This window comes from Pan paniscus, chromosome 14, assembly GCF_029289425.2.
Source record: "Pan paniscus chromosome 14, NHGRI_mPanPan1-v2.0_pri, whole genome shotgun sequence".
Lineage (NCBI taxonomy): Eukaryota > Metazoa > Chordata > Mammalia > Primates > Hominidae > Pan > Pan paniscus.
Genome location: NC_073263.2, coordinates 51,090,861 through 51,118,523, shown reverse-complemented (window position 1 = coordinate 51,118,523; position 27,663 = coordinate 51,090,861). Strand labels below are relative to the sequence as shown.

The following is a 27,663-nucleotide window of genomic DNA, read 5'->3' as shown; positions in this document are numbered from 1 at the left end:
TTTAAGCCCGGAGAGGTGAAAGTAGCCATGAATGTCAGAAATACGATCTCGGCCAGGCATGGTGGCTCACACCTGTAATCCTAGCACTTTGGGAAGCTGAGGGAGGAGGCGCTTGAGCCGAGGAGTTCTAGACCAACCTCAACCACATAACGAGACCCCGTCTCTACAATTAAAAAAAGAAAAATCAGCCTGGCATGATGGTGCACACCTATGGTCCCAGCTACTTTGGAGGCTGAGACAGGAGGATTGCTTGAACCCAGGAGTCTGAGAGGCTGCAGTGAGCCGTGATAACACCACTGGATTCCAGCCTGCGTGACAGAACAAGAAAAAAAGAAAGAAATATAATCTGTTGTACTTGCTTTTGCTCAAGCTTAACCATATCACGCCTGACACCTAGTGGAGCCCTGCCTTCCCAATTACAGCAACATCCTGCATGTGGCCCTTTGCTGTTGACCAGGCACCTTTCATCTGATCCTTAGATCCTCAGTGCTTGTTGAGCTCAAACATGAATCTTAGTTCCAGATGGCTGGATCTCTATCATACGTTGTGGTTAAAGACTTTGGAGCTGATAACCTTCCATGTTTATTTGGTTATTTAACATAAACTTCATGCCCCAGAGTCTAAAAACAATTTTAAGGGAGAAGAAAGAAAGCACTGTACAGTTCATTTAATATAAAGCATGAATTCACAGGAGGAACTATAACTGTCTCCATTCTCTACAATTCCACAGATAATTTTGGTGCCTGGCAAATAGTAAGTAGTGTTTTCAGTGGCTTTGATCTTCGGTCTTTGTGTGGTTAGAGCAGATTTTATTCAAAAGCCCCTGAATAGTCTTTTTTTTTTTTTTTTTTTTTTTTTTTTCAGACGGAGTCTCACTCTGTCACCCAGGCACAGACACACACGATCTTGACTCACTGCAACCTCTGCCTGCCAGGTTCAGGCGATTCTTGTGCCTCAGCCTCCTGAGTAGCTGGGAATACAGGCGCGTGCCACCCATGCCTGACTAATTTTTATTTTTTTGTATTTTTTAATATTAAGAGGTGACAACGTGCTAACAGGCCTCGCTCGCTCTCGGTGCCTCCTCAGCCTCGGCATCCACTCTGGCCATGCTTGAGGAGCCCTTCAGCCCGCGGCTGCACTGTGGGAGCCCCTTTCTGGGCTGGCCGCGGCCAGAGCAGCTCCCTTTGCTTGTGGAGAGGTGTGGAGGGAGAGGCGCCCGCGAGAACCCGGGCTGCGCACGGCGCTCCCGGGCAGAGTTCCGGGTAGGCGCGGGCTTGGTGGGTGCTGCCGGCCCCAGTTAAGAAGGGGCTTAGCACCCGGGCCAGCAGCTGTGGAGGGTGAGCTGGGTTCCCCATCACTGCTGGCCTGTCTGCGCTGCGCTCGAATTCTCGCCGGGCCTGAGCCGCTTCCCCACGGGGCAGGGCTCGGAACTTGCAGCCCGCCATGCCCGAGCTGGCACCACCCCCGCTCCTGAAGGGCGCTGCCCCCTGCTCCGCAGCGACCTGTCCGATTGACCGCCCAAGGGCTGAGGAGTGCCGGCGCGCGGTGCAGGACTGGCGGGTAGCTCTGCCCGCGGCCCTGGTGCGGGATCCACTAGGGGACGCCAGCTGGGCTTCTGAGTCCAGTGGGGACTTGGAGAACTGTTGTGTCTAGCTAAAGGATTGTAAATGTACTAATCAGCATTCTGTGTCTAGCTCAAGGTTCGTAAACGCACCAAACAGCACCCTGTCAAAACGGACCAATCAGCTCTCTGTAAAATGGACCAATCAGCAGGATGTGGGTGGGGTCAGAGAAGGGAATAAAAGCAGGCTGCCCGAGCCAGCCCCGGCAACCGGCTCGGGTCCCCTTCCACGCTGTGGAGTCTTTGTTCTTTAGCTCTTTGCAATAAATTTTGCTGCTGCTCAGTCTTTGGGTCCGCATTGCCTTTGTGAGCTGTAACACTGCGAAGGTCTGCAGCTTCACTCCTGAGGCCAGTGAGACCACGAACCCACCAGAAGGAACAAACTTCTGACACACCATCTTTAAGAACTGACACTCACCGCGAGGGTCCACGGCTTCATTCTTGAAGTCGTTGAGACCAAGAACCCACCAATTCCAGACACAATATTTGTATTTTGTGTTTTTAGTAGAGAAGGAGTTTCACTGTTGGCCAGGCTGATCTTGAACTCCTGACCTCAGGTGATCTGCTTGCCTCAGCCTCCCAAAGTGCTGGGATTACAGGCGTGAGCCATCACGTCCAGCCCTTACAATCTTTAAAACCATAATAGCAGGTCTCATTCTGAAGCTGGGGCCTCTGCCTCCCACACCTAGTTTGTTTGTTTTTGCATGGCGTCTTTATTGATGAGAATCAGCTGTGGATGGTGCAGCCTAAAGTGGTGGGCCTGTGTTTGCTGATTTATATTTGTGAGTTCTGTTAGGGTAAGAGCCAGCCAGTCTCAGAATCACAGACTGTTCAGAGATGTCACCTGGAACTCTTGATATTGGCAGGCTCACCTCCTTTTCACCATGTGCTTTTTCTGACTTTCATCTGAATGACCTTCCTGGGGTGGGATGCAGCAGGATTGACGTGGGCTGCAGTGGGAGTGGACAAGTGTGATGATACAGGGAAGGGATACCAGCTCTTAGCATTGTTTCAGGGAAGAATCAGGGAGTTGCTACTGGTGTATTACCTACTTCATGAAGAAAAGACAAGTGTTTGTTGGTCTATTTGGCTTCCTTTTTACATAAAACACAAGGGCAGTGTCCTCATGTAGAACCACTGCCCCTTCCCAGAAAAGGATGACCTGCTATTTAGACAGTGCCAGTGCACACTGACCCACCAGACCTGCCCATGTCTGCAGTGGTCCTATTTTTTAAATCACACGAGAGCATTTTTTTAATATACTGAATGTTTCAACAAAGGACTTTTGCAAGTCACACCTCTGGACCCATGTCATCTCTGCTATCACTAAAAAAAAATTAGGAAGGACTAAGGAATTAGGTGGCCCGGCTAATACCACATGATTCAGGGATAGCTGTGGAAAGTCTGGAGAATCAGCCTGGGATTATCTATAAAATCTCACTGTATGTGTATTTGGTGTTTATTGCATGTAATCAACCTTGCCCCGCCCTTAAGGAGCTTTAATAGTAGGGAAAGCAGAGAGGGAAACAAATCATTGTCATGCAGTCTGGTGAGTGATAAGACTCTGTCCAGGCCTAGAGGTGGCACCGAGGAAGGAAGGATTCACCGGGGTTTCTTTCTTATTTATTTATTTATTTATTTAATTTTTTTTGAGACATAGTCTTGCTCTGTCGCCCAGGCTGGAGTGCAGTGGTATGATCTGGGCTCACTGGAAGCTCCGCCTCCCGGGTTCACACCATTCTCCGGCCTCAGCCTCCCCAGCAGCTGGGACTACAGGTGCCCGCCACCACGCCCGGCTAATTTTTTTGTATTTTTAGTAGAGACGGGGTTTCGCCATGTTAACCAGGATGGTCTCGATCTCCTGACCTTGTGGTCCGTCCGCCTCAGCCTCCCAAAGTGCTGGGATTACAGGCGTGAGCCACCGCACCCAGCCTCACTAGGGTTTTAAAGACCGAAGAGGAGGTTACCAGGCAGCAGGGGAGGGGGGACTCAAGATTCACTGCAGACCCCTTGCCCTCATGATGAGTGGGCAGATCTTGTTCTCAGATTCTTATGAAAATGGCCCCTGCTCTGCTTTACCAAATGCTTTGAGAATTATTGGTTCATCTTGCCCATGGGGCAGTCTAGCCCAGTGGTTTCAAATTCCAAGTGATGATATCTCCATTATAAAACTTGCATTCTTAACAATTAAAAAAAACCTCAAAGGTAGGCAAAGGATTTGAATAGAAATTCCTCCAAAGAGCTCAATATGTACATGAAAATATGTTCAGCATCACTAGTCAGTCATTAGGGGAAATGCAAATCAAAACCACAGTGAGATACTCCTTCACACCCGTTAGGATGAGTACTATTAAAAAAAAAAAAAAACAATAACAACAAAGGAAAATAACAAGTGTTGGCCAAGAATGTGGAGAAGTTTTAACTGTGGTGCACTGTTGGTGGGAATGCAAAATGGTGCCAGCGCTGCAGAAAGCAGTGTGGGAACTCCTCAGAAAGCTAAACATTTACCTTAAGATCCAGCAATTCCACTTCTACATATACACCCAAAGGAATTGAAACCAGGCACTCCAACAGATCCTTGCAAACCAGTGTTCATAGCAGCAGACTTATGAGCCACAATAACCCCAAAATGGAAACAACATAAATGTCCACCAGCAAATGAATAAACAAAATGCAGTGCCTGCATACAGTGGAATATTATTCAGCCTTAAAAAGAAACGAAATTCTGACACATGCTACAACATGGATGAACCTAGAAGACACTATCCTAAGTGAAATAACCCAGACATGAAAGGACAAATACAGTCATCACTGCATAAGGACATTTCAGTCAATAAGGGACTGAATATACCATGGTTGTCCCATAAGATTATGATGGAGCTGAAAAATTCCTATTGTCTAGAGACATCATAGCTGTCATAATGTTGTAGTGCAGTGCATTACCTTTTCTGTGTTTAGATGCACAAATACCATTGTGTTATAATTTCCTACAGTATTCAGTACAGTAATGCCGTACAGGTTTGTAACGCAGGAGCAAAAGGCTATCCATATAGCCTACGTGTGAGGTAAGTGTTACACAACCTAGGTTTGTGTGAATACACTCTATGATGTCCACACAATGACAAAACTGTCTAATGATGCATTTCTCAGAGCATATCACCGTTGTGAGGCTTAGCATGACTGGTCTCATGTCACTTACACGAGGTACCTAAAATAGATTCATAGATGCACAAAATAGAGTGCTGGGTGTTGGGCTGAGAGAGGGAAGAAATGGAGAATTAGTGTTTAGTGGGCACATTGTTTTAGTTTTAGAAGATGAAGAGTTCTGGAAATGGATGGTGGTGATGGTTGCACACATTGTTAATGTACCCAGTACCCCTGAGCACTACTGTTTGTGCCACAGGGCTGAGCAGGGCAAAAGCTGGACCCACGGGCCTCACACCATCCTCTGGGCTCCATCCCTGTCCTCCTACCTCTCAGCCTGCCTCCCTCTGAAATTTTTCCTCACTGTCTCAGCTACAGCTCCCTCATCTTCCTCCATCCTTTATTGAATTGGAAGTCATTGTTATCCAACTAGACAATAAGCTCTCTGAGGCCAGAGCCTGGCCTATTCTAAATTTTTTTTTTTTAAGTCCCGACAGTTGCCAAAAAAAAAAAAAAGCCCATTCACTTAGTCATGGTACTCTTTCTCCCATGTCTTTCTCTGTTTCTTTAATTAACTTTTTATTTTGAGGTAATTGTAGATTCACATACAGTTGTAAGAAATAATACAGAGGTCCCTTGTTTACTTCTCCCAGGTTTCCACGATGCTAACATTTTGGTGGGTTTTTAAAAAATTATTTTCAGCCAGGTGCAGTGGCTCACACTTGTAATCCCAGCACTTTGGGAGGCCAAGGCAAGTGGATCACCTGAGGTCAGGAGTTCAAGACCAGCCTGGCCAACATGGCGAAACCCCATCTCTACTAAAAATACAAAAAATTAGCCAGGCATGGTGGCGGGCACCTGTAACCCCCAGCTACTTGGGAGGCTGAGGCAGGAGAATTGCTTGAACCCAGGAGGCGGAGGTTGAATGAGCCAAGGTCGCACCACTGCACTCCTGCCTGGGGAGCAAGACTCTGTCTAAAAAAAGAAAAAGTTATTTTCTATTTTGATAATTTTGGTACCAAAAATTTTGTAAAACTATAGTATAATATAACCATCATATGGACATTGATACAGTCCACTGATCTTTTTCAGACTGTCAGTTTCTTTGTGTGGTGTGTGTGTGTGTGTGTGTGTGTGTGTGTGTGTGTGTGTATTAAGTTCCATATAATTGTATCAACTGGGTAGATTCACATATCGACCACAACAGTCCAGGTATTGAATAGTTCCAGCACTAACAAGGATCCCTAGTGTTTTCCTTTTATAACTACACATGCCCCCACCCCACACCTCCATCCCTTAACCCCTGGCAACCACTAACAATGTCCTCCATTTCTAAAATCTATCATTTCAGAAAAATGTTATATAAATGTAACCACAGGGTCAGCCATGGTGGCTCAAGCCTGTAATCCCAGCACTTGGGGAGGCTGAGGCGGGTGGATCGCTTGAGGTCAGGAGTTCAAGACCAGCCTGGCCAACATGGTGAAACCCCATCTCTACTAAAAATACAAAAATTAGGTGGGCGTGGTGGTGCATTCCTGTAATCCCAGCTACTTGGGAGGCTAAGGCAAGAGAATCCCTTAACATGGGAGGTGGAGGTTGCAGTGAGCCAAGATCGAGCCACTGCACTCCTGCCTGGGCAACAGAGCGAAACTGTGTCTCAAAAAATAAATACAGAAATAAAAATAAATGTAACCATTATGTAATCTTTTGGGATTGGCTTTTTGAAGGACATCAGTTTTTAGTTACCACAAATAAAACTGCTATGAACATTCGTGTAGTTGTTTTTGTATAAACATAAGTTTTTATTTTTCTGGGAGAAATACTCAACTGTGGAATTGCTGGGTCGTATGGTCATCGCATATTTAGTTTTAGAAGAAACTGCCAAACTCTGGTTTTTTTTAGTGGCTGTATCGCTTCTATCCCTTCAGAAATCTGTGTTTGTTTCAGTTTTTCCACATCCTCACCAGTATTCAATGTTGCCACTATTTTTTTTATGTTGCCACTATTTTTTATTTTAGCCTTTCTTTTCCTTTCCTTTCCTTTTCTTTCTTTTTGAGACACAGTTTCACTCTGTCGCCAAGGTTGGAGTGCAGTGGCACAATCACGGCTCACTGCAACCTCTGCCTCCCGGTTCAAGCGATTCTCCTGCCTCAGCCTCCTAAGTAGCTGGGGCTACAGGCACACACCACCACACCCGGCTAATTGTTTTGTATTATTAGTAGAGGTGGGGTTTCACCATGTTGGCCAGGCTGGTCTCAAACTCCTGACCTCGTGATTCGCCCGCCCAGGCCTCCCAAAGTGCTGGGATTACAGGCGTGAACCACCACACCCAACCTTATTTTAGCCATTCTGATAGTTTATACAGTCATACCTCACTGTGGCTTGAAGATGTGTTTCCTTGGTGGCTAATGAGGTTGAACATCTTTCCATGTGCTTATTTGCCATCTTTATGTACTTTCCGGTGAGATGTCTATTCATTTCTTTTGCCCATTTTCTAACCAGATTATTATTATTATTGTTATTATTATTTTTAACTGTCTTGTTTTCTATTATCCCTTTTATTTCTTACTCTTTTAGGAAACGCTTATTAGCATGTACTATGTGTTAGCCATTTGCAATACAGAGATAAAAGACAAAGAATTGGCCCTCAGAGAACTGGCAGTTTTGGGAAGAGACAAGTGAGCAAGTTTCTGTGTAGGAGGGCACTGACCTCCCAGCAGGAGAATAGTAAAATCTTGCTTCCTGGAGGAGGTGACACCTGATCAGCGTTTGAAGGCATGAATATTCGTTACACTTGATATGTATTATACTATCTTTACATTTAGGACATTAATACAGTAAGAGATAGGGCAGTCTAAAAGCCTCTTCAGGGCATCCTTCTTTATAAGTAATTTGTTGTATGAACTTAATTCAAGGTTAGCAAACACGGAACACAAATGTCATGTTTCTTGGGGATTCTAAGGTAGAGATGACAGTATTCCAGATCCCAATGATGTGTGATCCAATGGGAGCTGGGGGTCCATAGCGAGCAGATAGCTGCTGGTTACAGAAACAAACTTAGTCACATGGGATATTTAGGAGAGTGAGATATTAATTCTCACTAGGAGGTCAAAGAAGGTTTCTTGAAGAAGGGGATTAGGGCTGGGATTTGAAAAATGAGTAGAGCTTCAACAAGTAGATGTAAAAGGAAACGGATTTGTTATAGACTCATAGGTTCCTGCATGTTACTGATTTCCAGTTCCCCATCTTGCTCTTACCCAGAGTTGCTTCTGTGGAAAGGTCTGCAACCTGGTGTCAGACTCCACATCTTACTAATGGGTCCAGTGAAAGAGGTCGCCAGTGGAGGTTGCATTTCGTTTTAGGATGAGATTTACAATCTATAGGAAGGAAGTCCTTCATCTTACAGATAGATGGCCTGAGGCCTAGAGAGGGTCAAATCCAGTCCAGCCCCATTGCCCCACTGGCCAGCCCAGTGGATGTGCTTTGTGTAGAAAGTTCTCAGGCCAGAGCAAGGAAGTGGTATGGATTTCACCCTATGGCTCTGCTAAAAATAAAAAATTGGCTGGTAAAAATAAAGTGTTGCAAAGTAAGTGGACTGGGGAGTACTTATTTGTTAAAAACACAGCTATTTGTCTCATATGATTTTTTAAATGTCCTTTAAGGGATATGATTTTTGGAGCCTGGCATGGTGACTCACACCTGTAATCCCAGCACTTTGGGAGGCCGAGGTGGGGAAATCACTTGAGGCCAGGAGTTTGAGACCAGGCTGGCCCACATGGTGAAATCCTGTCTCTACTAAAAATAACAAAAATTAGCTGAGTGTGGTGTCACACGCCTGTGGTCCCAGCTACTTGAGAGGCTGAGGCACTGGAATTGCTTGAACCCGGGAGGCGTAGGTTGCAGTGAGCTGAGGTTGCACCACCACACTCCAGCCTATCTTCAGCTTCAGAGTGAGACTATCTCAGAAAAAGAAAACAAAGGATATTTCATTTGCAGCATTATCCTTAAATGACACAGGAGTCAGGATACGGGATCCCTAAGGAAAGAAATTGTGGCCCATTACAGTGAACGCTGTTTCCATAATCACAACATTGTAAATGCTGTTAATTGGCTTTTCAGCTTTTAGAATCCAGTTACAGGGAAAACAAATATGTTTAGAGAACAAGAAAGGACATGTAATCAGTCTCAACAATGCACAAGCAAACTGGACAGAAATTGAGAGTTGGGAAAAGGGTGCGGGGAGCCTGGTAGAGGCTGTCATACTCTTTCGTGGTTTAGAAGCCCAGAGACTGCACAACATTGATGAGTGAGTGAGCTGAGGTTTTCAGTTTTTTTACTTAAGTTACAAATTTGGGTAAGTAATAGAATAATATATCAGAAACTCGAAGGACTGGAAACGGGAGGGGAAGGAGTATCAATCAAACAATAGCTTTTCCTGCTAGTAGTCAAAGGAAATAGCAGTGTAAGTATATTATGAAATCACCGCGGGAACTGCAAAGAGATGTGATTGAGAGTGGTGACCTCTGGGGTGGCAGGACCCAGTTTTAATGTCATACAAATGATTGTTTAAAAGGAATGAGAAAAAAGTTTTATTGACCAGCAGCAAAATTTGTTCGAAGGAGCAACATGACAATTACATATCCCAGTGGCTTCTAGCTGTTTAGTTTTAGAAATCTTAGGCAAAGAAGCACTTCAGTGATGGGAAAATACTAACTGTAATTGCAGATATTTTATTACCTGAATGTTAAATGTAGCCTGTAACTGTTTTAAATCTTCCTAAACTTGCCCTTATATAGGAGAAGGGGGGAGGATTGCTCAATGCTGGTATAAACTTGATTGCCTTTCTCTTTAAGATCTTAAGATTTTTTTGAGTTAAAAAAAAGTGAACTTCTGTGGGGTTCTCCGCAAAGACTTAAGATCCCTGGAATAATCTAGAGCTTACTCTATTTAATACAGTAGTTAAACTCTTATGCAAAAATTTCACTTTTTCCACGTAAGAACACATCTCTGCTTTTACAGTGCCAATCATTGAAAAACAACATTAATTGTACATTAGGGTGAGACATACCCATTTCCAAGGTCCAGGTAACCAGGTCCCAAGATTGTATCCCACAAGGTTGTGTGGATGTTTCCAGGCTGTGGCCAGGATGTGAGCCATGGAGAAGGGTGGGGGATGGAGCCAGGCAATGCCATGTGTCTACGGTGCCATCCTGTGGTTGTGATGCTGTATTAGAGCATGTCTTCATTTTCTCCTCTCTAGGAAGGCCCTTTTGTCTACTTGTCTTTAGTAGGAAACGTTGCAAATTCCGATGGCTTGATTGCTTCTTTATGTAAGTAATTAAAAACGTTTGCGTTTGAAATGTTGGAGGAGGTTTATTGCAAGTGTGACTGTCAAACGCCTCTATTATATACTGTATGATTTCATTTATATGAAATGTCCAGAATAGGTGAGTCTGTAGAGATACTGTAGATTACTGGTTGCCTGGGAATGAGGGTAGGGGTGGGGGTGTTGGGGGGAAATGAGGAGTGACTGCTAATGGGCACGGATTTCTTTTTGGGGTAATGAAATGTTCTAAAATTAGATTGTGGTGATTCAAACCTGTGATTCTACTAAAACCAATTATTTAAATAGGTAGATTGTGTGGCATGTGAATTACATCTTAATAAAGCTATTATGTTAAACAATATTTGAGCCTGGGCAACATAGCAAGACCCTATCTTTAAAAAAAGTTTTTTAAATGAGCCAGGTGTGGTGGTGCACACCTGTAGTCCCAGCTACTCAGGAGGCTGAGGCGGGAGAATCTTTTGAGCCCAGGAGTTCAAGGCTGCATTGAGTCACAGTTGCACCACTGCACTCCAGCCCGGGCGACAGAGCAAGAGTCCATCTCTAAAAAACAATACATAAAATAAAAAATGTTGGTAGTGAGTGGCCGGGCGTGGTGGCTCACGCCTGTAATCCCAGCACTTTGGGAGGCTGAGGCAGGTAGATCACGAGGTCAGGAGATGGAGACTATCCTGGCTAACACGGTGAAACCCTGTCTGTGCTAAAAATATAAAAAATTAGCTGGGCGTGGTGGCGGGCCCCTGTAGTCCCAGGTACTTGGGAGGCTGAGGCAAGAGAATGGCGTGAACCCAGGAGGTGGAGCTTGCAGTGAGCCGAGATCACGCCACTGCACTCCAGTCTGGGTGACAGAGCAAGACTCCCTCTCAAAAAAAAAAAAAAAAAAATGTTGGTAGTGAGTGCAGATGGAAGAGCTTGTGGGGTTTAAACTGGGTGGTTTTCCCATACTTTTAATATCAACTTTCTTTTTATTGTACATATATATTTGTGGTCTTGTAGATCCTTTCCAAAAGTCTTCATGCTCATTGTCAGTCAATATTCAATTAGCATTGATATTCTACCATGTACTGTGTCAATACCAACAGGTATTTTTTTTTTACCACTTTATAAAACTGCCTTTCTCAGGATAACTGCTTTCAGGTTTTGCTTCTGAAACTTTGCATCATTTATCTCATTTCTTTTTTTTCTTTTTTTTTTGAGGCGAGTCTCGCTCTGTCCCCCAGGCTGGAGCACAGTGGCACCATCTCGGCTCACTGCAAGCTCCGCCTCCCAGGTTCACGCCATTCTCCTGCCTCAGCCTCCTGAGTAGCTGGGACTACAGGCGCCCACCACCAGGCCTAGCTAATTTTTTTGTATTTTTAGTAGAAACGGGGTTTCACCATGTTAGCCAGGATGGTCTCGATCTCCTGACCTCGTGATCTGCCCACCTCGGCCTCCCAAAGTGCTGGGGTTATAGGCGTGAGCCACCGCGCCTGGCCCATATATCTCATTTCTTTTGTGACTCTAAAATCATCTCCAGCTAGGATCTGTGTGGGGGACTCCTGTTTACCACTAGTGTTAGGAAACATCTAGAGAATTGAGTAGGCTCATTAGTACTTCCCAAAGGAAAAGGTGTCATCTTTGATGCCTCAAGTCCTAGCCAAGGAGTTTGAGCCCCCTTGACCAGAGTAGAGCCACTTCAGATCCAGGGCTCAGCTGAATGCAGCTATGCACTTTTGATTGGCTGCATTAAACTCTGCCTGGGGATTGCTGGTGAAGCCCAGAGGCTGACGGACCCCAGCCTGAGTCATGGCTCCTCCCTGCTGAGTGTCCTCTTCTCCCCTTTGCCAGATGCCGTGCTGACACCTCCTCCCCTGGCTGCCCTGCCTGGCATGAGAGAAAGCAAACAGCCCAGATTTGGCTCAATCCCATGAAATGCAAATGTCTAACACAGGCTTTCTCTATCATCTTCACGTTTATATTATGCACCTTAAAGAAGTGAAAACTAGCTGGGTGCAGTGGCACGAGCCTGGAGCCCCAGCTACTTGGGAGGCTGAGGCAGGAGGATTATTTGAGCCCAGGAGTTTGAATTTAGCCAGGGCAACACAGTAAGACCGTATTTCTAAAAACCAAAACGCAGTAAAAACTCATTTAATGAAGGTGTCCTTTATTTTCATGAAAGTAAAAATCCAGTAGATAATGTAAAGCAAGTAGTACTTCCCAGACTCCAAAGTGCCCCAGATCACCTTGGAATCTTACTCAAATGCAGATTCTGATACCGTGTGTCTAGGGCAGGACCTTCTGATGATGACCTGTGTTCTGACCTTGGCTTCACTGGGATGCAGGGCCAGCCATAAACCTCATGAATACTCAGCGTCTCCTGGTCTCCACTGTCTGGTTGAGGACACAACAATGGCTCTGGTTGAGGAAATCTACCCTGACCCTTAGTTTGCATCTTTTCCTTGTAAACCTCACCTAAGCCCAGTTATCAGTCACAGAATCAATGGAAATGATCACATCGTCAGGCTTTTTAATGCTCCTGTTTGCCTTTTTATTGTTTCAGTGTTTAATAAGCAAAGAGATGGTTAAAGTTTAGCAGTAGAGGAGATGCCAGAGGGACTGCCAGAGGGAGATGCCACAGGGAGATGCGCTGGGACTGGTGGATTCCAGGGCCCCTTATTATCCGTCCCCTACCTTCCTCTCACGCATTAACCTTCCCCCACCATCAGCTCTGCTAAACTGTCTGTAGATTCATACACGCTACATCTCAGCTCCAGGCCTTTGCACATGCTCCTCCCTGAAACACCCTTATTTTCCACTCAGATTTGGAGTCACCTCTTGTGGTATAAGGCCTGAAATTAGGATTCAGTATTATGTCTGCCTTTTTTTTTTTTTTTTTTTTTTTAACAGAGTCTCGCTCTGTCTCCCAGGCTGGAGTGCAGTGGCGCAATGTCGGTTCACTGCAACCTCTGCCTCCCAGTTCAAGTGATGCTCTTGCCTCAGCCTCCCAAGTAGCTGGAACTACAGGTGTGCACCACCATGCCCGGCTAATTTTTGTATTTTTAATAGAGACAGGGTTTCACCATGTTAGCCAAGCTGGTCTCAAACTCCTGACCTCAACTGATCCACCCGCCTCGGCCTCTCAAAATGCTGGGATTACAGGTGTGAGCCACCCTCCCTGGCCAGGATTCAGTATTATGTCTGCTTTGATACCTGGTAAGATCCAGGGGGGCCTCAGATGGCCAAACTGCAAGTCTCCCCCACTCTGCTTCCACATATAAGGTTCCCTAACCAGATAGCTCTCCCTATCAAGGGGAGCAGGCACAGATTTGGAGGGGACAAATGCTTGTCCCCTCAGTAGCAGGCTTCAGTTCCCACCAGTCTGCCCGTGGAATTATCCAGACAAGCCAATCACATCCTCTGTCGGGAACCAGGGCTCATCCCACCCCCTCCTCTTGTTACTGCAAAGCCTGCCTGCGTGGCCCCTGCCCGAACACTGTTCCCAGGTGCAACCCCTATGTGGCCCTGCATGGCAAGATGTCCTCCTTTCCCGGGCCACAAGTGTATGCAACTAATAAACCTCCTCCATCTCATCTGCCCAGTGTTGGGTCTTGTGTGTTCAGCCATCACCATAGCCCTCAGGCAGAAGTCCATCCCTCACCAACAGGGAAGAGAGGCAGTGATCAAAACACCTCCTCCAGGAAGTCTTCCCTGAAGTTCGTAGTCTGGCTTCAGTGCCACTTCTTCCCTGCCCTCATATTCGCTAACCGCCACTTACTGCCTGGTTTTCAGCCTCACTAGAATGTGGGCCACTAAGGGCCAACATGGTCCTACTTGCAGCTGCATTATCAGGGCCTACCATAACACCTTCCAAATGCTTAAAAAAAAAAAAAAAAAAAAAGACTTGTTGAAGGCTGGACACGGTGGCCCACGCCTGTAATCCCAGCATTTGGGGAAGCCAAAACAGATGGATCACTTGAGGTTAAGTTTGAGACCAGCCTCGCCAACATTGTGAAACCCTGTCTCTACCAAAAATACAAAAATTAGGCCAGGTGCAGTGACTCAAGCCTGTAATCCCAGCACTTTAGGAGGCCAAAGCAGGTGGATCACCTGAGATCAGGAGTTCAAGACCAGCCTGACCAACATGGTGAAACCCCATCTCTATTAAAAATACAAAATTAGCCGGGCATGGTGGTGAGTGCCTATAATCCTAGCTACTTGGGAGGCTGAGGCAGGAGAATTGCTTGAACACGGGAGGCGGAGGTTGCAGTGAGCCAAGATCTGGCCATTGCACTCCAGCCTGGGTGACAAAGTGAGACTCCGTCTCAGTCAATCAGTATTAGCTGGGTGTGGTGGTGGGTGCCTGTAGTCCCAGCTATTTGGGAGGCTGAGGCTGGAGAATCACTTGAACCTGGGAGGCAGAGGTTGCAGTGAGCCGAGATCATGCCATTGCACTCCAGGCTGGGTAACAGTGAGACTCCTTCTCAAAAAAAAAAAAAGACTTGGTCAATATCTCTTTTTGTTCCTAAAGAACTAACATTTTACTTAGGTGATATTTTATTAGATTTTAGGTGCACTAACTGGTACATTTCATCTATTGTATGTATATTTAAATTTAGAGGAGAAACATTTCAATATGACATTGTTTTCCAGTTAGTTATTAGAGGGCACAGGAGACTGCAGACAGTCAGCTAAGGACAGGCTGATGACTCTCGGTGGCCTCTCACAGAACATTCCCTCAGCATGTGCCTTGTGTGTTATCCCAGTAAATAGCTAATCCTCTTATTGTCCTTTCTCTTAGGACAGCCTTTTGTTAGAAACCTTTGTCCCAGTCCCTGAGGGATCCTTCCTCTGGTCTTTATGAGACAAGAGCTGTGTGCTGCTCAGTAGCAGATCACAGGCTCCTCTGTGGACTTCACACCTTTTCTGAATAATGCGAGGCAGTATTAAAGGGGGAGACGAGGTGTGATCACTTCCATTTTTTCACTGTAATCATTTGAGATCTTAGGACCAGCATGTATTACTTTTACAAATTAAGAAAGTAATTAAATAATTTTTAATGGCCTCCATAATACCTGGCCATCATTCCAGCCCTGAAAAGACTTTCTGAGTCATGGTGTTCCCGAGAAGAAACCACTCTGATAATGGGTCTGGATGGAACTCTGAGAGCACACTGGCTCCCCAAGCAGCACAGCTGAGACTGTGTGAGAGCCATTGTGAGTTCCCTGTCCCTGTGGGCGGAGATGCCCCTCTGCCCACTCCGATTCATTCTGCAGTCTGGGCTCTCTCCTCCCCTCCCTGCCCACTGTCCCTTCAGCACCTAGTTTCTCTTCTGTTATTAATAAACGTGTTGTTGTATCGAGATAGAGTCTAGCTCTTGTTGCCCAGGCTGGAGTGCAGTGGTGCGATCTCGGTTCACTGCAACCTCCGCCTCCTGGGTTCAAGCGATTCTCTTGCCTCAGCCTCCCAAGTAGCTGAGATTACAGGCATGCGCCACCACGCCCAGCTACTTTTTGTATTTTCAGTAGAGACACGGTTTCGCCATGTTGGCTGAGCTGGTCCCAAACTCCTGACTTCAAGTGATCCGCCCACCTTGGCCTCCCAAAGTGCTGGGATTACAGGCGTGAGCCACCGTGCCTGGCCAAGAAACAAGTTTTTGGTTGTTCTTTTTTTTTTTTTTTTTTTTTTTTTGAGACGGAGTCTCGCTCTGTCGCCCAGGCTGGAGTGCAGTGGCGCAATCTCGGCTCACTGCAAGCTCTGCCTCCTGGGTTCATGCCGTTCTCCTGCCTCAGCTGGGACTGCAGGTGCCCGCCACCATGCCTGGCTAATTTTTTGTATTTTTAGTAGAGACAGGGTTTCACCATGTTGGCCAGGATGGTCTCGATCTCCTGACCTCGTGATCTGCCTGCCTTGGCCTCCCAAAGTGTTGGGATTACAGGCATGAGCCACCGTGCCTGGCCATAAACGTGTTTTTTATAAACATGTCCTTCATAACAAATTTCCCACATCTCCATTATACTTACAGAATTTATATGGAAATTTTGAAGTAAGGAATTACAATGTATTTACCAAGATCATGACTGGAGATTGTCTTTGCAAAATCTGACCATGTTGAATTCTTTTAAAATTCTGCTACTTATGTTGAAGAGGGTGGGGCTGAGGAGGGCGTGTATGTGAAAGCATGCTGGAAACTGAATAATTGAACACCTGTAAACCTGCTGCTGTTCTCAGTGCTTGTGTCAGGTGGTAAACGCATTTTGGTCCCAGGGCTTCTCCTGCCTTCCACTAAGGCATCGTGAAGAATGCAGAGAGAGTGGCGATTACTCATTTTATCTCCACCTTAAAGGAAAGAAAGGTCATTTCCATGAACTGTCATAAAAATTGTTGCCATTTGAGTAACAACATGGATTTTGTCTTTAGGGAAAGAATATGGCAAAGCTGATGCAAGATGGGTTTATTTTGATCCAACCATTGTGTCTGTGGAAATTCTGACCGTCGCCCTGGATGGGTCTCTGGCATTGTTCCTCATTTATGCCATAGTCAAAGAAAAATATTACCGGTAGGTGCCCTTCTTCTGTCCTGCTGGAAGGAGGGGAGACATTACATGTCCCAACACTTAGGTGACCTTTGGAGTAGGTTGTGACCACATATATTTGTTAGATAAAAGGTGGAAGAATAGAGGCTGGGTGCGGTGGCTCCCACCTGTAATCCCAGCACTTTGGGAGGCTGAGGCGGGAGGATCACCTGATCCCAGGAGTTTGAGACCAGCCTAGGCAATACAATGAGACCCTGTCTCTACAAGGAATAAAAAAATTTAAAAATTAGGCGTGGTGGCACACGCCTGTAGTCCCAGATACTTAAGAGGCAGAGGTGGGAGGATCACTTGGGCTTAGGAGGTCAAGGCTGCAGTAAGCCATGATCACGCCACTGCACTCCAACCTGGGTGACATAGACCCTGTCTCCAAAAAAAAAAAGCAGAAGAGAAATGAAAATTATTTTATGTGAGATAAGGGTGATGGTGCTACTAGGATCATTTCAGACTTTTCAGAATCAAAAATATGAGAAATATTATTTTAATAACAACCTAGACTCTGTAGAGGCAAGAATGGTGCTAACGCTCTTGGATGATTTGCCACCAATACTTTGGAGAATAAAACCATAATACATCCATCCTTTTCCCCCCAAATCATTCAAGAAAACTCCTGTCCCACTTGACAAAAAGTAAATTATCTTATATAATTTGGAGTCAGACTTGCAAGATAAATAGGAAATCTTCTCAGAAGCAGATTGTGAAGGATATGGGGCAGGTGGAGTGCAGAGAGACCAGGTGCGGTGGCTCATGCCTATAATCCCAGCACTTTGGGAGGCCGAGGCAGGTGGATCACGAGATCAGAAGTTCAGGACCAGCTGGGCCAACATGGTGAAACCCCGTCTCTACTCAAAATACAAAAATTAGCTAGCCAGGCATGGTGGCGGGTGCCTGTAAGTCCCAGCTATCGGGAGGCTGAGGCAGGAGAATTGCTTGAACCTGGGAGGTGGAGGTTGCAGTGAGCCACGTTCGTGCCACCGCACTCCAGCCTGGGTGACAGAGCGAGACTCTGTCTCAAAAAAAAAAAAAAAAATGAAAAAATTATCCATCCTATCAGACTCTGAGAGACTATAAACTCTCCTCCCTTCCTTCCTTTTCTTTCCTTAGGGACAGAGTGGCCTGGAGTGAATAGATTGCTATCCTGAGATGAATCCCTAAAACAATTTCAAGTAGGCACAGCTGCATTCCATTTTCCACCATCTTGTAATGAAGAAGTCTTATTTAAAGCTTCCTTCCCCACCCAATTTTAGAGAGATAGTTGGCAATAAAAATTAAATTTTTCCATGGTACCTTGACATATTTTTCACTCCATGACGCTGGTTGCAAACTTACTACATGTGCCCATGTGTTTATTATTTTAAACATTTGTGATATTTGCATTATTGAGCCTTTTACTTGCCCATTGCTTGGCCCTTTATCCTCATATCTCATTTAGTCTGCACTACACTGTTTGAGGAAGGGGTTATTACTCACTCTCCCCTTTTATAATGGCTCATGGTGAGATTCAGAGTCAGGCCTCTCTGTGTTAAGTCAGGTGTGATCTCACCAGATTTCCCTAAGAATGGGTCAGGATCCCTGAGGGTCCTTACTTAACTCTGAGAATAATCTAGAAAGGGCAGTGTTGCTCCTCGAAGGAAAGAATGAGCCTTCATTAATTAGATTGACTTGCCCCCATCAAAATAGCACCACCCAACATCTGAGGCCCAACTTAGGGAGGTTTTCATAGCGAAGACTGTTGATGCCGCCATTACAGACAAGATGTCATGACTCTGATGCCAAACTGTGCCAAGCTGGTGGTTCATCCCGGGCTTCTTTCTCTCCAACAGGCATTTCCTGCAGATCACCCTGTGTGTGTGCGAGCTGTATGGCTGCTGGATGACCTTCCTCCCAGAGTGGCTCACCAGAAGCCCCAACCTCAACACCAGCAACTGGCTGTACTGTTGGCTTTACCTGTTTTTTTTTAACGGTGTGTGGGTTCTGATCCCAGGACTGCTACTGTGGCAGTCATGGGTAGAACTCAAGAAAATGCATCAGAAAGAAACCAGTTCAGTGAAGAAGTTTCAGTGAACTTTCAAAACCATAAACACCATTATCTAACTTCATGAGCCAGAATGAATCAAATCTTTTTGTTTGGCCAAAATGTAATACATTCCAGTCTACACTTTGTTTTTGTATTGTTGCTCGTGAACAACCTGTTTCAAATTGGTTTTAAGGCGACCAGTTTTCGTTGTGTTGTTGTTCAATTAAATGGTGATATAGGGAAAAGAGAACAAATTTGAATTTTATTATTAATAAAAACATTTTATTAATAATAAAATGTTTAATTATACATTTTATGGCTGGCATTAATTGTTCCACATTAGTAAAACCAATTATCTTAGAATACTGCAGTGTTCTATTAATTTTTTATTCCAAAGGAAATGTTCTTGCCTCATCTTTTAATCTTCTCACCAGTCTTTTTTGGTTACCAATGTGAAACCAGAAATGAATTGAAAGCTTCTGTTTTTATATTTATACTATTTAAAGTTTGTGAACCCAAATAGGAGCTGGTGAGTGAGCTGACTCCTCCTGAGTAAATGGGTAAACACTGGGGCCCCATGCAGAGAGATGATTGATTTATATTTGTCCTTTTTCAAGGAGGAAGATTGGAGATGCCTTGCAGAAATACATAATACATTATGATGAAAAGTAAATCAGGAAATAGGAACACAGGGAGAGTGAGAGAGAAATAAGATGAGCATGAAATAAATATGCAAAATGCATGCCCTAACCTTCTACAGAATTGAGAGAAGGAAAGCACCAATTTGGCACTTACCCTCAGCACCAAGAGGGACTCGTGATTACATTGCGTTTCAGAAAACACTCGTCTGGGAGATGAATTAGCAGTTCTGTGGTGGCTGGGGAGCAGGTACTTACATTAACTTGTTCAGCGCTTGCCTTTCTTACTAGACTCTTGAGCTCACAGATCTGATCTCTGCCTTGCCCAGCACATAGACCAGGCCCTTGGTATGTTGTGGCGGATGCTGTAGCTCTGATAGCTCAGTCTGTGTTCCACTCTCCTTCTAGGTTGGCTTCCTACCCTGCAGAGGCTGCAGGCCCTGGTCCCAGATGCCAAATTGGTTTTACCTTTCAGAAGTACTTGAGAGATTTGGAGGGTGAAAATATAGAGGCCATTTTCTACTGTTTCTCTCTCTCTCTCTCTCTCTCTCTCTGTCTCCTGTCTTCTTCCCTCCCTCTATCTCTGTCTCTCTCCCTCTTTTCTGTTTTGTGCAGACAAGTAAGGTCATGGAAATGTGAGAGTTTGGCATTACTATACCAAGTGTCCAACTCCCTGGGTATCAAGAGGCAGTCATGGCTGGAGCAGCAGGTCTGTGGTCTGAGTAGCCCCAGTGGTGGCCTCACTGGTAGTGCTGCCCTTGGGGGTGGTCCATTCTGTGGTCATCCCGTAGTCACCCCCAGAGCTTAGCCAAGCATCTATATCCTGTAACCCAGCAGTTTGACTCCTAGGTATGTACCTCACAGAAATGCTTAATATATGCACCAGAATGGCAGCATTATTCATAATAATCCCAAATTGGAAACAATCTAAATGAATAAGTTATACGTAAATGGATTACTGTACAGCAATGAAAACCAACAACCAGCTAGGCATGATGGCTCATGCCTGTAATCCCAATACTTTGGGAGGCCAAGGCGGGAGGATCACTTGAGCCCAGGAGTTCAAGACTAGCCTTGAGCAGCATAGTGAGACCCTCACTCCACAAATGAAAAAAAAAAAAATAGCTAGGTTTGGTGGCGCCTCTAGTCCCAGCTACTCAGGACGCTGAGTGGGGAGGATTGCCTGAGCCTGGGAAGTCAAGGCTGCAGTGAGCCGTGATTACCCCACTGCACTCCAGCCTGGGCGACAGAGCAAGATCCTGTCTCAAAAAATGAACAACCTTCTGCTACTCATAACAACATGGAGAAATTTTGCAGACATAATGAGGAGCAAAAGGAGCCAGACCAGAAGAATACATGTTCGGTGATCCTATTGATGTAAAGTTTAAAAATATAAAACTAATCGATGGTGTTAGAAATCAGGATGGCCAGGCACAATGGCTCACACTTGTAATCCCAGCACTTTGGGAGGTTGAGGAGGGAGGATTGCTTGAGTCCAGGAGTTCAAGGCCAGCCTGGGCAATATAGTGAGACCTTTCTGTATAAAAAACCAAAAATTAAAAATGAAAAATCAAGAAATCCGGATGGAAATTGCCTTTGGGGGACAAGATGGGTGCAGTGATGGGGAGAAGTCATAGGGGCTTCTGGTAATGTCCTATTTTTTTCATTTGGGGTAGTTATAATTTGTGATATTTGGCTGTACATTTATAAATTATGTACTTTTCTGTATATATGTTATACTTTTTTATTTATATTGAGACAGGGTTTCACTCTATCACTGGAGTGCAGTGGCAAGATCATGGCTCACTGCAGCCTCAACCTCTCAGGCTCAAGCTCTCCTCCCACCTCAGCCTCTCAAGCAGCTGGGACTATAGGCATGTGCTACCACGCCCAGGTAATTTAAATTTTTAATAGAAACAAGGTATCACTATGTTGCTCAAGGTGTGTTTTATTTTTGTTCATAATATCATTTTATTTGGTAATTTATTCAGTCAGATTTCCTGGTTCATTATCAGTAGTTATTCTTTACTTCCCCATGGGCCAAACTCAGGCTGATGTGTTTTAACCATAGTCAGAAACCTTTGTAAGGAAGTGAATTTTACATCACCTAATGTGGTTCTGTGTCCCCACCCAGATCCCATGTTGAATTGTAATTCCCAGTGTTGGAAGAGGGGCCTGGTGGGAGGTGATTAGATCATGGGGGTGGTTTCTCATGGTTTAGCACCATCCCCCTAATGCTGTCCCATGATAGAGCTCTCACGAGATCTGTTGTAAAGTGTGTAGCAATGTCCCTTTCGCGCTCTCTTCCTCTTGCTCCGGCCATGTAGGAAGTGCCGGCTTCACCTTGCCTTCCGCCATGATTGTAAGTTTCCTGAGGCTTCCCCTAGCCATGCCTCCTATACAGCCTGCAGAACCCTGAGCCAATTAAACCTCTTTTCTTATAAATTACCCAGTCTCGGGTAGTTACTTGTAGCAATGTGACAGTGGACTAATACATCATCCATGCACAACTTTTCATGATTATAACAACTGCATTAAGAAAAACACCTTCATATTTATTTAATTTGTGCACATTTATGGGATACATGAGAAAATTTGCTGCATGTATGTAATGCGTAGTGATCATATCCTCCATTTCTTAAAATTTTATTTATTTTTTTAAATTTCTGGTATGAAGACGTGAAAAATGTCTCCAGTGGTCCTCATGAAGACCCATTGCTGTGTCCTTGACAGCAAATTCAGGACAACTCGGGCTGTTTCTAACAGCCTCCCTGGCGTGGGCCAACAGCCCGCCAGCAGGAGCGTCTGCGCAGGCCTTCCCATGAGGGATTACCCAGCGTGGTTCCAGGGCTTTGCTCTCTGCTGATCTGGCTCAATCCAAGGGTAAACAGAGTAGAGCAAAATGGATGGGCTGCCAATCCTGCCGGCAGTACTGCAAGCATGATTTCTCTCCATTGAGTTTTTGCTGAGTATCAAATGGGAGAGAAATGGGGATTATACTCTGACAGGAACTTGGAGTACAGACCCACTCTACTGCCAAGTAAGGACACGTCTAAATGCCTTCACAGTGAAGTGAGCTGGGAGGAGGGTTGGTGTCCCCGTGTAGCAGTTAAGGAGCCACAGGCACTGTGAGTAGAATCCCGTCACACCCTGACAAGGAGGTGGGAGCAAGCAGACTGAGGGAATGCTGTAGTTCATTGATCCAAGGTGGTACTTTCCCCCACATTTTAACATTTTTAAAATTAGGATGCATTTTGCAGTTTATATGTCATAATTTAGTTGGCAGTGGTTCTTTTTTTTTTTTTTTTTTTCTTTTGAGACAGGGTCTCGCTCTGTTGCCCAGGCTTGAGGGCAGTGGCTTGATCTTGGCTCACTGGAGTGCTGTGGCCTGATCTTGGCTTACTGCAATCTTTGCCTCCCAGGCTCAAGTGATCCTCCCTCCTCAGCCTCCAGAGTTGCTGGGACCACAGGTATGCACCACTATGCCCAGCTAATTTTTGTCATTTTGGGTTTTTGTTTGTTTGTTTGTTTGTTTTGAAGAGACAGGGTTTTGCCATGTTGCCCAGGCTGGTCTTGAACTCCTGGGCAAGCAATCTGCCTGCCTCAGCCTCCCAAAGTGTGGGATTACAGGTGTGAGCCACCACACCCTACCAGTTTTTTCTGTCCAAAGTACAGTACATCTTACGCTTGACGGCCTCTTAGATTCAATGAACAAGGCACTGCCTCAATATTGCTTCCCTCTTCAAGCCTCAATATCTCCAACTACTTGATAAACAGTTGGAATTTATTTTCCTTCTTTTTTTTTTCTTTTGAGACAGGGTCTCTCTCTGTCACCTCAGGCTGGAGTGCAGTGGCACAATCACAACTCATTGCAGCTTCGACTTCCAGGCTCAAGCAATCCTCCCACCTCAGCTTCCCAAGTAGCTGGAACCACAGGCACAGCCACCACACCTGGCTTTTTTTTTTTTTTTTTTGGTAGAAATGGGGTCTAATTTTGCCCAAGCTGGTCTCAAACTTGTGGGTTCTGGCAGTCTTCCCGCTTTGGCCTCCCAAAGTGCTGGAATTACAGGCATGAGCCACTGCACCTGGTAGAGTTTATTTTAAAAGTCTACATTTTGCCTTCGACATTTAGAGATCTGTTACTCTGGTACCTTCTATCCTCTGCCCATCACATTTGTTGCCAGGGAGCCAGCCATAGAAGGCATGCTTTCATGAATATATAAAATGATTCGCAATGGGTTTTGAATAGCTTATATCGTAGGGAGTGATTCATGCAAAGAATCCATCCTTCCTGCTGTGGTTTGAATGTGTCTCCCAAAAAAGATGTATCGGACACTTAATCCCTGGTGCAACAGTGTTGAGAGGTAGGACCTTTAAGAGGTGATTAGGTCATGAGGGCTGTGCTCTCATGAATGGATTAATGCCATTATTGCTGAGTGGGTTAGTTATCACAGCAGAGCAACTTCCTGATAAAAGGATGAGTTTGGCTCCCTCTTTCTGTCTCTCTTTCAGTCTCTCTCGCTCTCTCTCTCATGCTTGTGCCCTTTTGCCTTTCCACCCTTCTGCCATGAGATGACAGCAGAACTCCCTCACCAGACAGAGTCCCTCAATCTTGAACTTCCAGCCTTGAGAACCATGAGCCAGATAAATCTATGTTTTATAAATTATCCAGACCCAGGTTTTCTGTTACAGCAGCACAAAATGGACTAAGATACCTCCCCAGTGTTGTTTATACTGTAAATTTCCTTTGCAAACTCTTCCTTTCTAGAAAATATTGGGGCAAAAGTCCGCATAACCTATTTAAAAGTGTTTAAATGGTGATGTTTGCTTGTATTTAATTATGCGAGCTCTATAATTCCTGAAGTATTTATACTGGAGCTTCAAGAAAAGTCTATAGATTCCAATATGGAAATTGTAAAAGAAAACCTTCTCAAAGTTTTGATGGAAATCAAAATGAAAAAGTTTGGAGAAGAATCATTTGTTTTTCATTATTTTAAAATTATTAAAATCGATGTGCTGTTTTTCTTGTTTGTTATGAACACTTGAGTTTGACTCTAAAGAGAAGTTATTTATAAAGAGAATAATTGGGCAAAGCCTTGCATGAGAAAAGGTTAACTGTTATTATCCTTAATTGTTATTAAATGCCCTCTGTTCAGGAGCAGTGGTTCACACCTGTTATCCCAGCACTTTGGGAGGCCAAGGCAGGAGGATCACATGAGGCTGGAAGTTCAAGACCAGCCTGGGCAACACAGTGGGACCCCATTGCTACAAAAACTAAAAATAAATAATTTTTAAAATAAAAATAAATAAATGCCCTCAAGGTTACAGGCAGCTGCTGGCGGGCCTAAGGTGTGAGCCAACCTTCTCCACCCACTCCCCTTTTGAGGGCTCTCCACCTTCTCTCTTCCCTTTCTACTGCCTCAAGTGCCACCTTGAGATCTGCAGACCCCAGACCTAACAAAATCCACTTCTTACCAGTGTAGGAAACAAATCACACCCATTCACTAACATCAAGGAGTTAGTAACGGATAATGATTTGATGTATTACCCTTCCTGCATGTATTTGCATTAAAAAAAATTATTACGCAAATTGACATGTTCATTGCTGAAAAATGAAAAATTCAGATAAGCAAAAAATAATAATGATTACCTCCAGTATCATCAGACAGAACTACAGTTACCTGTTACAAAGTTAGTTTCTTTTTTTTCTTTTGCTTTTTTTTTTTTTTTTTTGAGACAGGGTCTCACTCTGTCACCCAGGCTGGAGTGCAGTGGCATGGTATCGGCTCACTGCCACCTCAACCTCCTGGGCTTAAGAGACCCTCCCACCTCAGCCTCCCAAGTACCTGGGACGACAGGCAAGCACCATCAAGCCCGGCTAATTTTTGTATTTTTTTATATAGACAGGGCTTCATCATGTTGCCCAAGCTGGTCTCAAACCCCTGGGTTCAAGCAATAGGCCTCCCAAAGTGCTGGGATGACAGGTGTGAGCCACTGCTCCTAGCCATTGTTTCTATTTTTCAAACTTTTTTCTGTGCATATATTAACATTTTGGGGAGACTCCTGAAGAAAGACTTTCTCCCCCTTCCTTCTTCCCCTCTCTCTTCCTTGCCCTAAACTTATCGTTCAGGAAGCAGCAGTTCTACGTGTACACACAAAACCAGCTGTGAAGAGTATTACAGAAAAGGCCCCATTCTTGAGAATTTCATGTGCTTACAGAGGTTTATAGATAGCAGTGATCATTTGTTTTTGGAAACAAAATGTTTCTTTAGATGCTGATGATGATACAGATCAAGTTGACATCTTAAAATATCTGACTGGCCACCTCCCAACTCTTAAAAAGAGATCAAGTATTTTGATCATGCTACAGCATTAGGTCATAGGGGTGTAATCCCTTGTCTTCCAGAAGCCTTCCGTGGGTCCCCGAGGAGTTGGGAGGGAGGCATTCTGAATTCTCAGTCTTTGTCTATGTTACTGAAGTGGCCCTGGGTGGCATTCCATTGGAATTTTTGTACATTCACCTTCCCAGCTCCACAGGAACCTCTCAAAGTCACACTTAGAATCCTAGAATCTTACATTACTTAAAGGGGCTTTGGAGAGGTCCAGTTTATAGACATAGAAAGTGAGGCACATGGGTCAGATTACCTCCCCAAGGTCACATAGCTTTTTTTTTGAGACAGGATCTCACTATGTTGCCCAGGCTGAAGGGCAGTGGTGCAATCACAGCTCACTGCAGCCTCAATCCCAGGCTCAAGGGATCCTCCCACCACAGCCTCCTGAGTAGTTGAGACATATGCCACCATATCTGGCTAATTTTTTAATTTTATGTAGAGATGGGGTCTCCCTATGTTGTGTAAGCTGGTCTCAAACTCCTAGACTCAAGCGATCCACCCACCTTAGCCTCCCAAATTTTTGGATTTTTTAATGCTCTAAAACAATCAACGTAAACACATTTCTGATCATTTGGGTCTATTCATTATACTTGAGTGGCCACTGAATTTTATTCTTCACTTTTTTTGTCTATGAATGGTCCTGTTTGTATTTTTCACTGGTTGGACCAAGTCACTTACAATGCAGTGCTTTTTCTAGAGAGAGAGGTAACAAAACAAAGGAGACTCTCAGGGGTCGCTGCTTTTTCACATTTGAGCAACACTACACTACAACACATTGCTTCGTGTTCCCCACTATGGTGTGTTTGTTGATGATGCATTTTAATAATAAGTAAATTAGAAATTCTGCCTTTGCCTCTCATTTCTGATACATGGTATTGTGCTGAGAGTGAAGATGAACAGATCTTTGGCATTTTGTGGTTACCTTTTGGGAGTTGGACTGATTTCAGTCCCTGGGGGTAGGATCTAATTGCTAAGAACTGGAAGCAGGAAACCGATTTCACAGGTTTGCCCCTGAGCGCCCCTGGTTTGAACAGTCTCCATACATTCAGTCCCTGTCCTGACATCTGATCACCAATATCTATGCTCCCTTTAACACTGACATCTGGTGGCCCTGGAGTAGTAGGACAGTAGTTGGGCGGCTCAGCTGTGGTTTTGATGAGATGACCTTATTCTATATAATAAAGCAGGTGGCTGTCACGGCACAGGGGCCACCGCCCTTTCCCCAGGACCCCCTCCAGTGACTCACTCCCTTCCACTTACCCCACACCCACTTAGCACTTCTGGCCCCAGAAGCCTCCAAGCAGGTCCTGTGTCCTCTGAACACACTCCCTCGCTCCCCTGCCCCGCCCTCCCCCACCCCCAGCAGCAGGCAGGCTCTTGATGGTGGCCTGGGTGGGAGGAAGGGAACTGACCCCTTGGGTCTGTGTCCGCTGCCATGTTGGCCCGGATTCTGGTGCTAGATGGCCAATGATTTATTGCCTCCCAGGGCAGCAGGTGGCTGGGGTATTTTTAGTGTCTAAAGCCTTTAGGGGAAGGGTTGGGAGGGGGTGGGGGCAGCCATGAGGTCTGAGAGAGTTCACTCTTCCAAGATTTCAGTTCAAAGCCTCTAGACGGTGCGTCTCCACCCTTACCTCCTTCATGCCTTCCAGCTCTGGGTAAAGGGGTACCCACTTTCAAAATCACACTTCTGTCTTCTTGCGTCTACGTGCCTTTTTCTAGTCAGCTCATAAACACGCGCTAGAGAGGGTGATCCCTTTGGGATGCCAAATTGTTGGGTATCTAGGAAAAGGACTGGCTGTGATTGGCACCCCATGTGTGTATTCACTCCACTCCAAAGCACTTTTCTGCTCATTGCATTATCTGATCCTCGCTATAATCTCATGAACCCCATGGACAGGGATTATCGAAGAGCCTGGCAACAACAAAAGGTGAGCGGCCT

The 27,663-nt window shown here is 45.0% G+C and overlaps 1 protein-coding gene across 2 annotated transcripts in view; it reads left to right on the top strand.

Moving 5' to 3' along the window:
* The window catches only part of EBPL (EBP like), a 56,132-nt gene that overhangs the window by 11,835 nt on the left and 16,634 nt on the right, over positions 1-27,663 (top strand). The window contains exons 2-4 of one of the 2 annotated variants that reach the window (XM_003809815.5): positions 10,026-10,095; positions 16,506-16,644; positions 18,501-21,226. In XM_003809815.5, the coding sequence (XP_003809863.4) occupies positions 10,026-10,095; positions 16,506-16,644; positions 18,501-18,741 (450 nt within the window). In that variant the 3' untranslated portion in view covers positions 18,742-21,226. Of the gene's footprint in view, positions 1-10,025; positions 10,096-16,505; positions 16,645-18,500; positions 21,781-27,663 lie in introns of those variants that run through there. The other variant, XM_063595965.1, reaches the window with a different exon arrangement.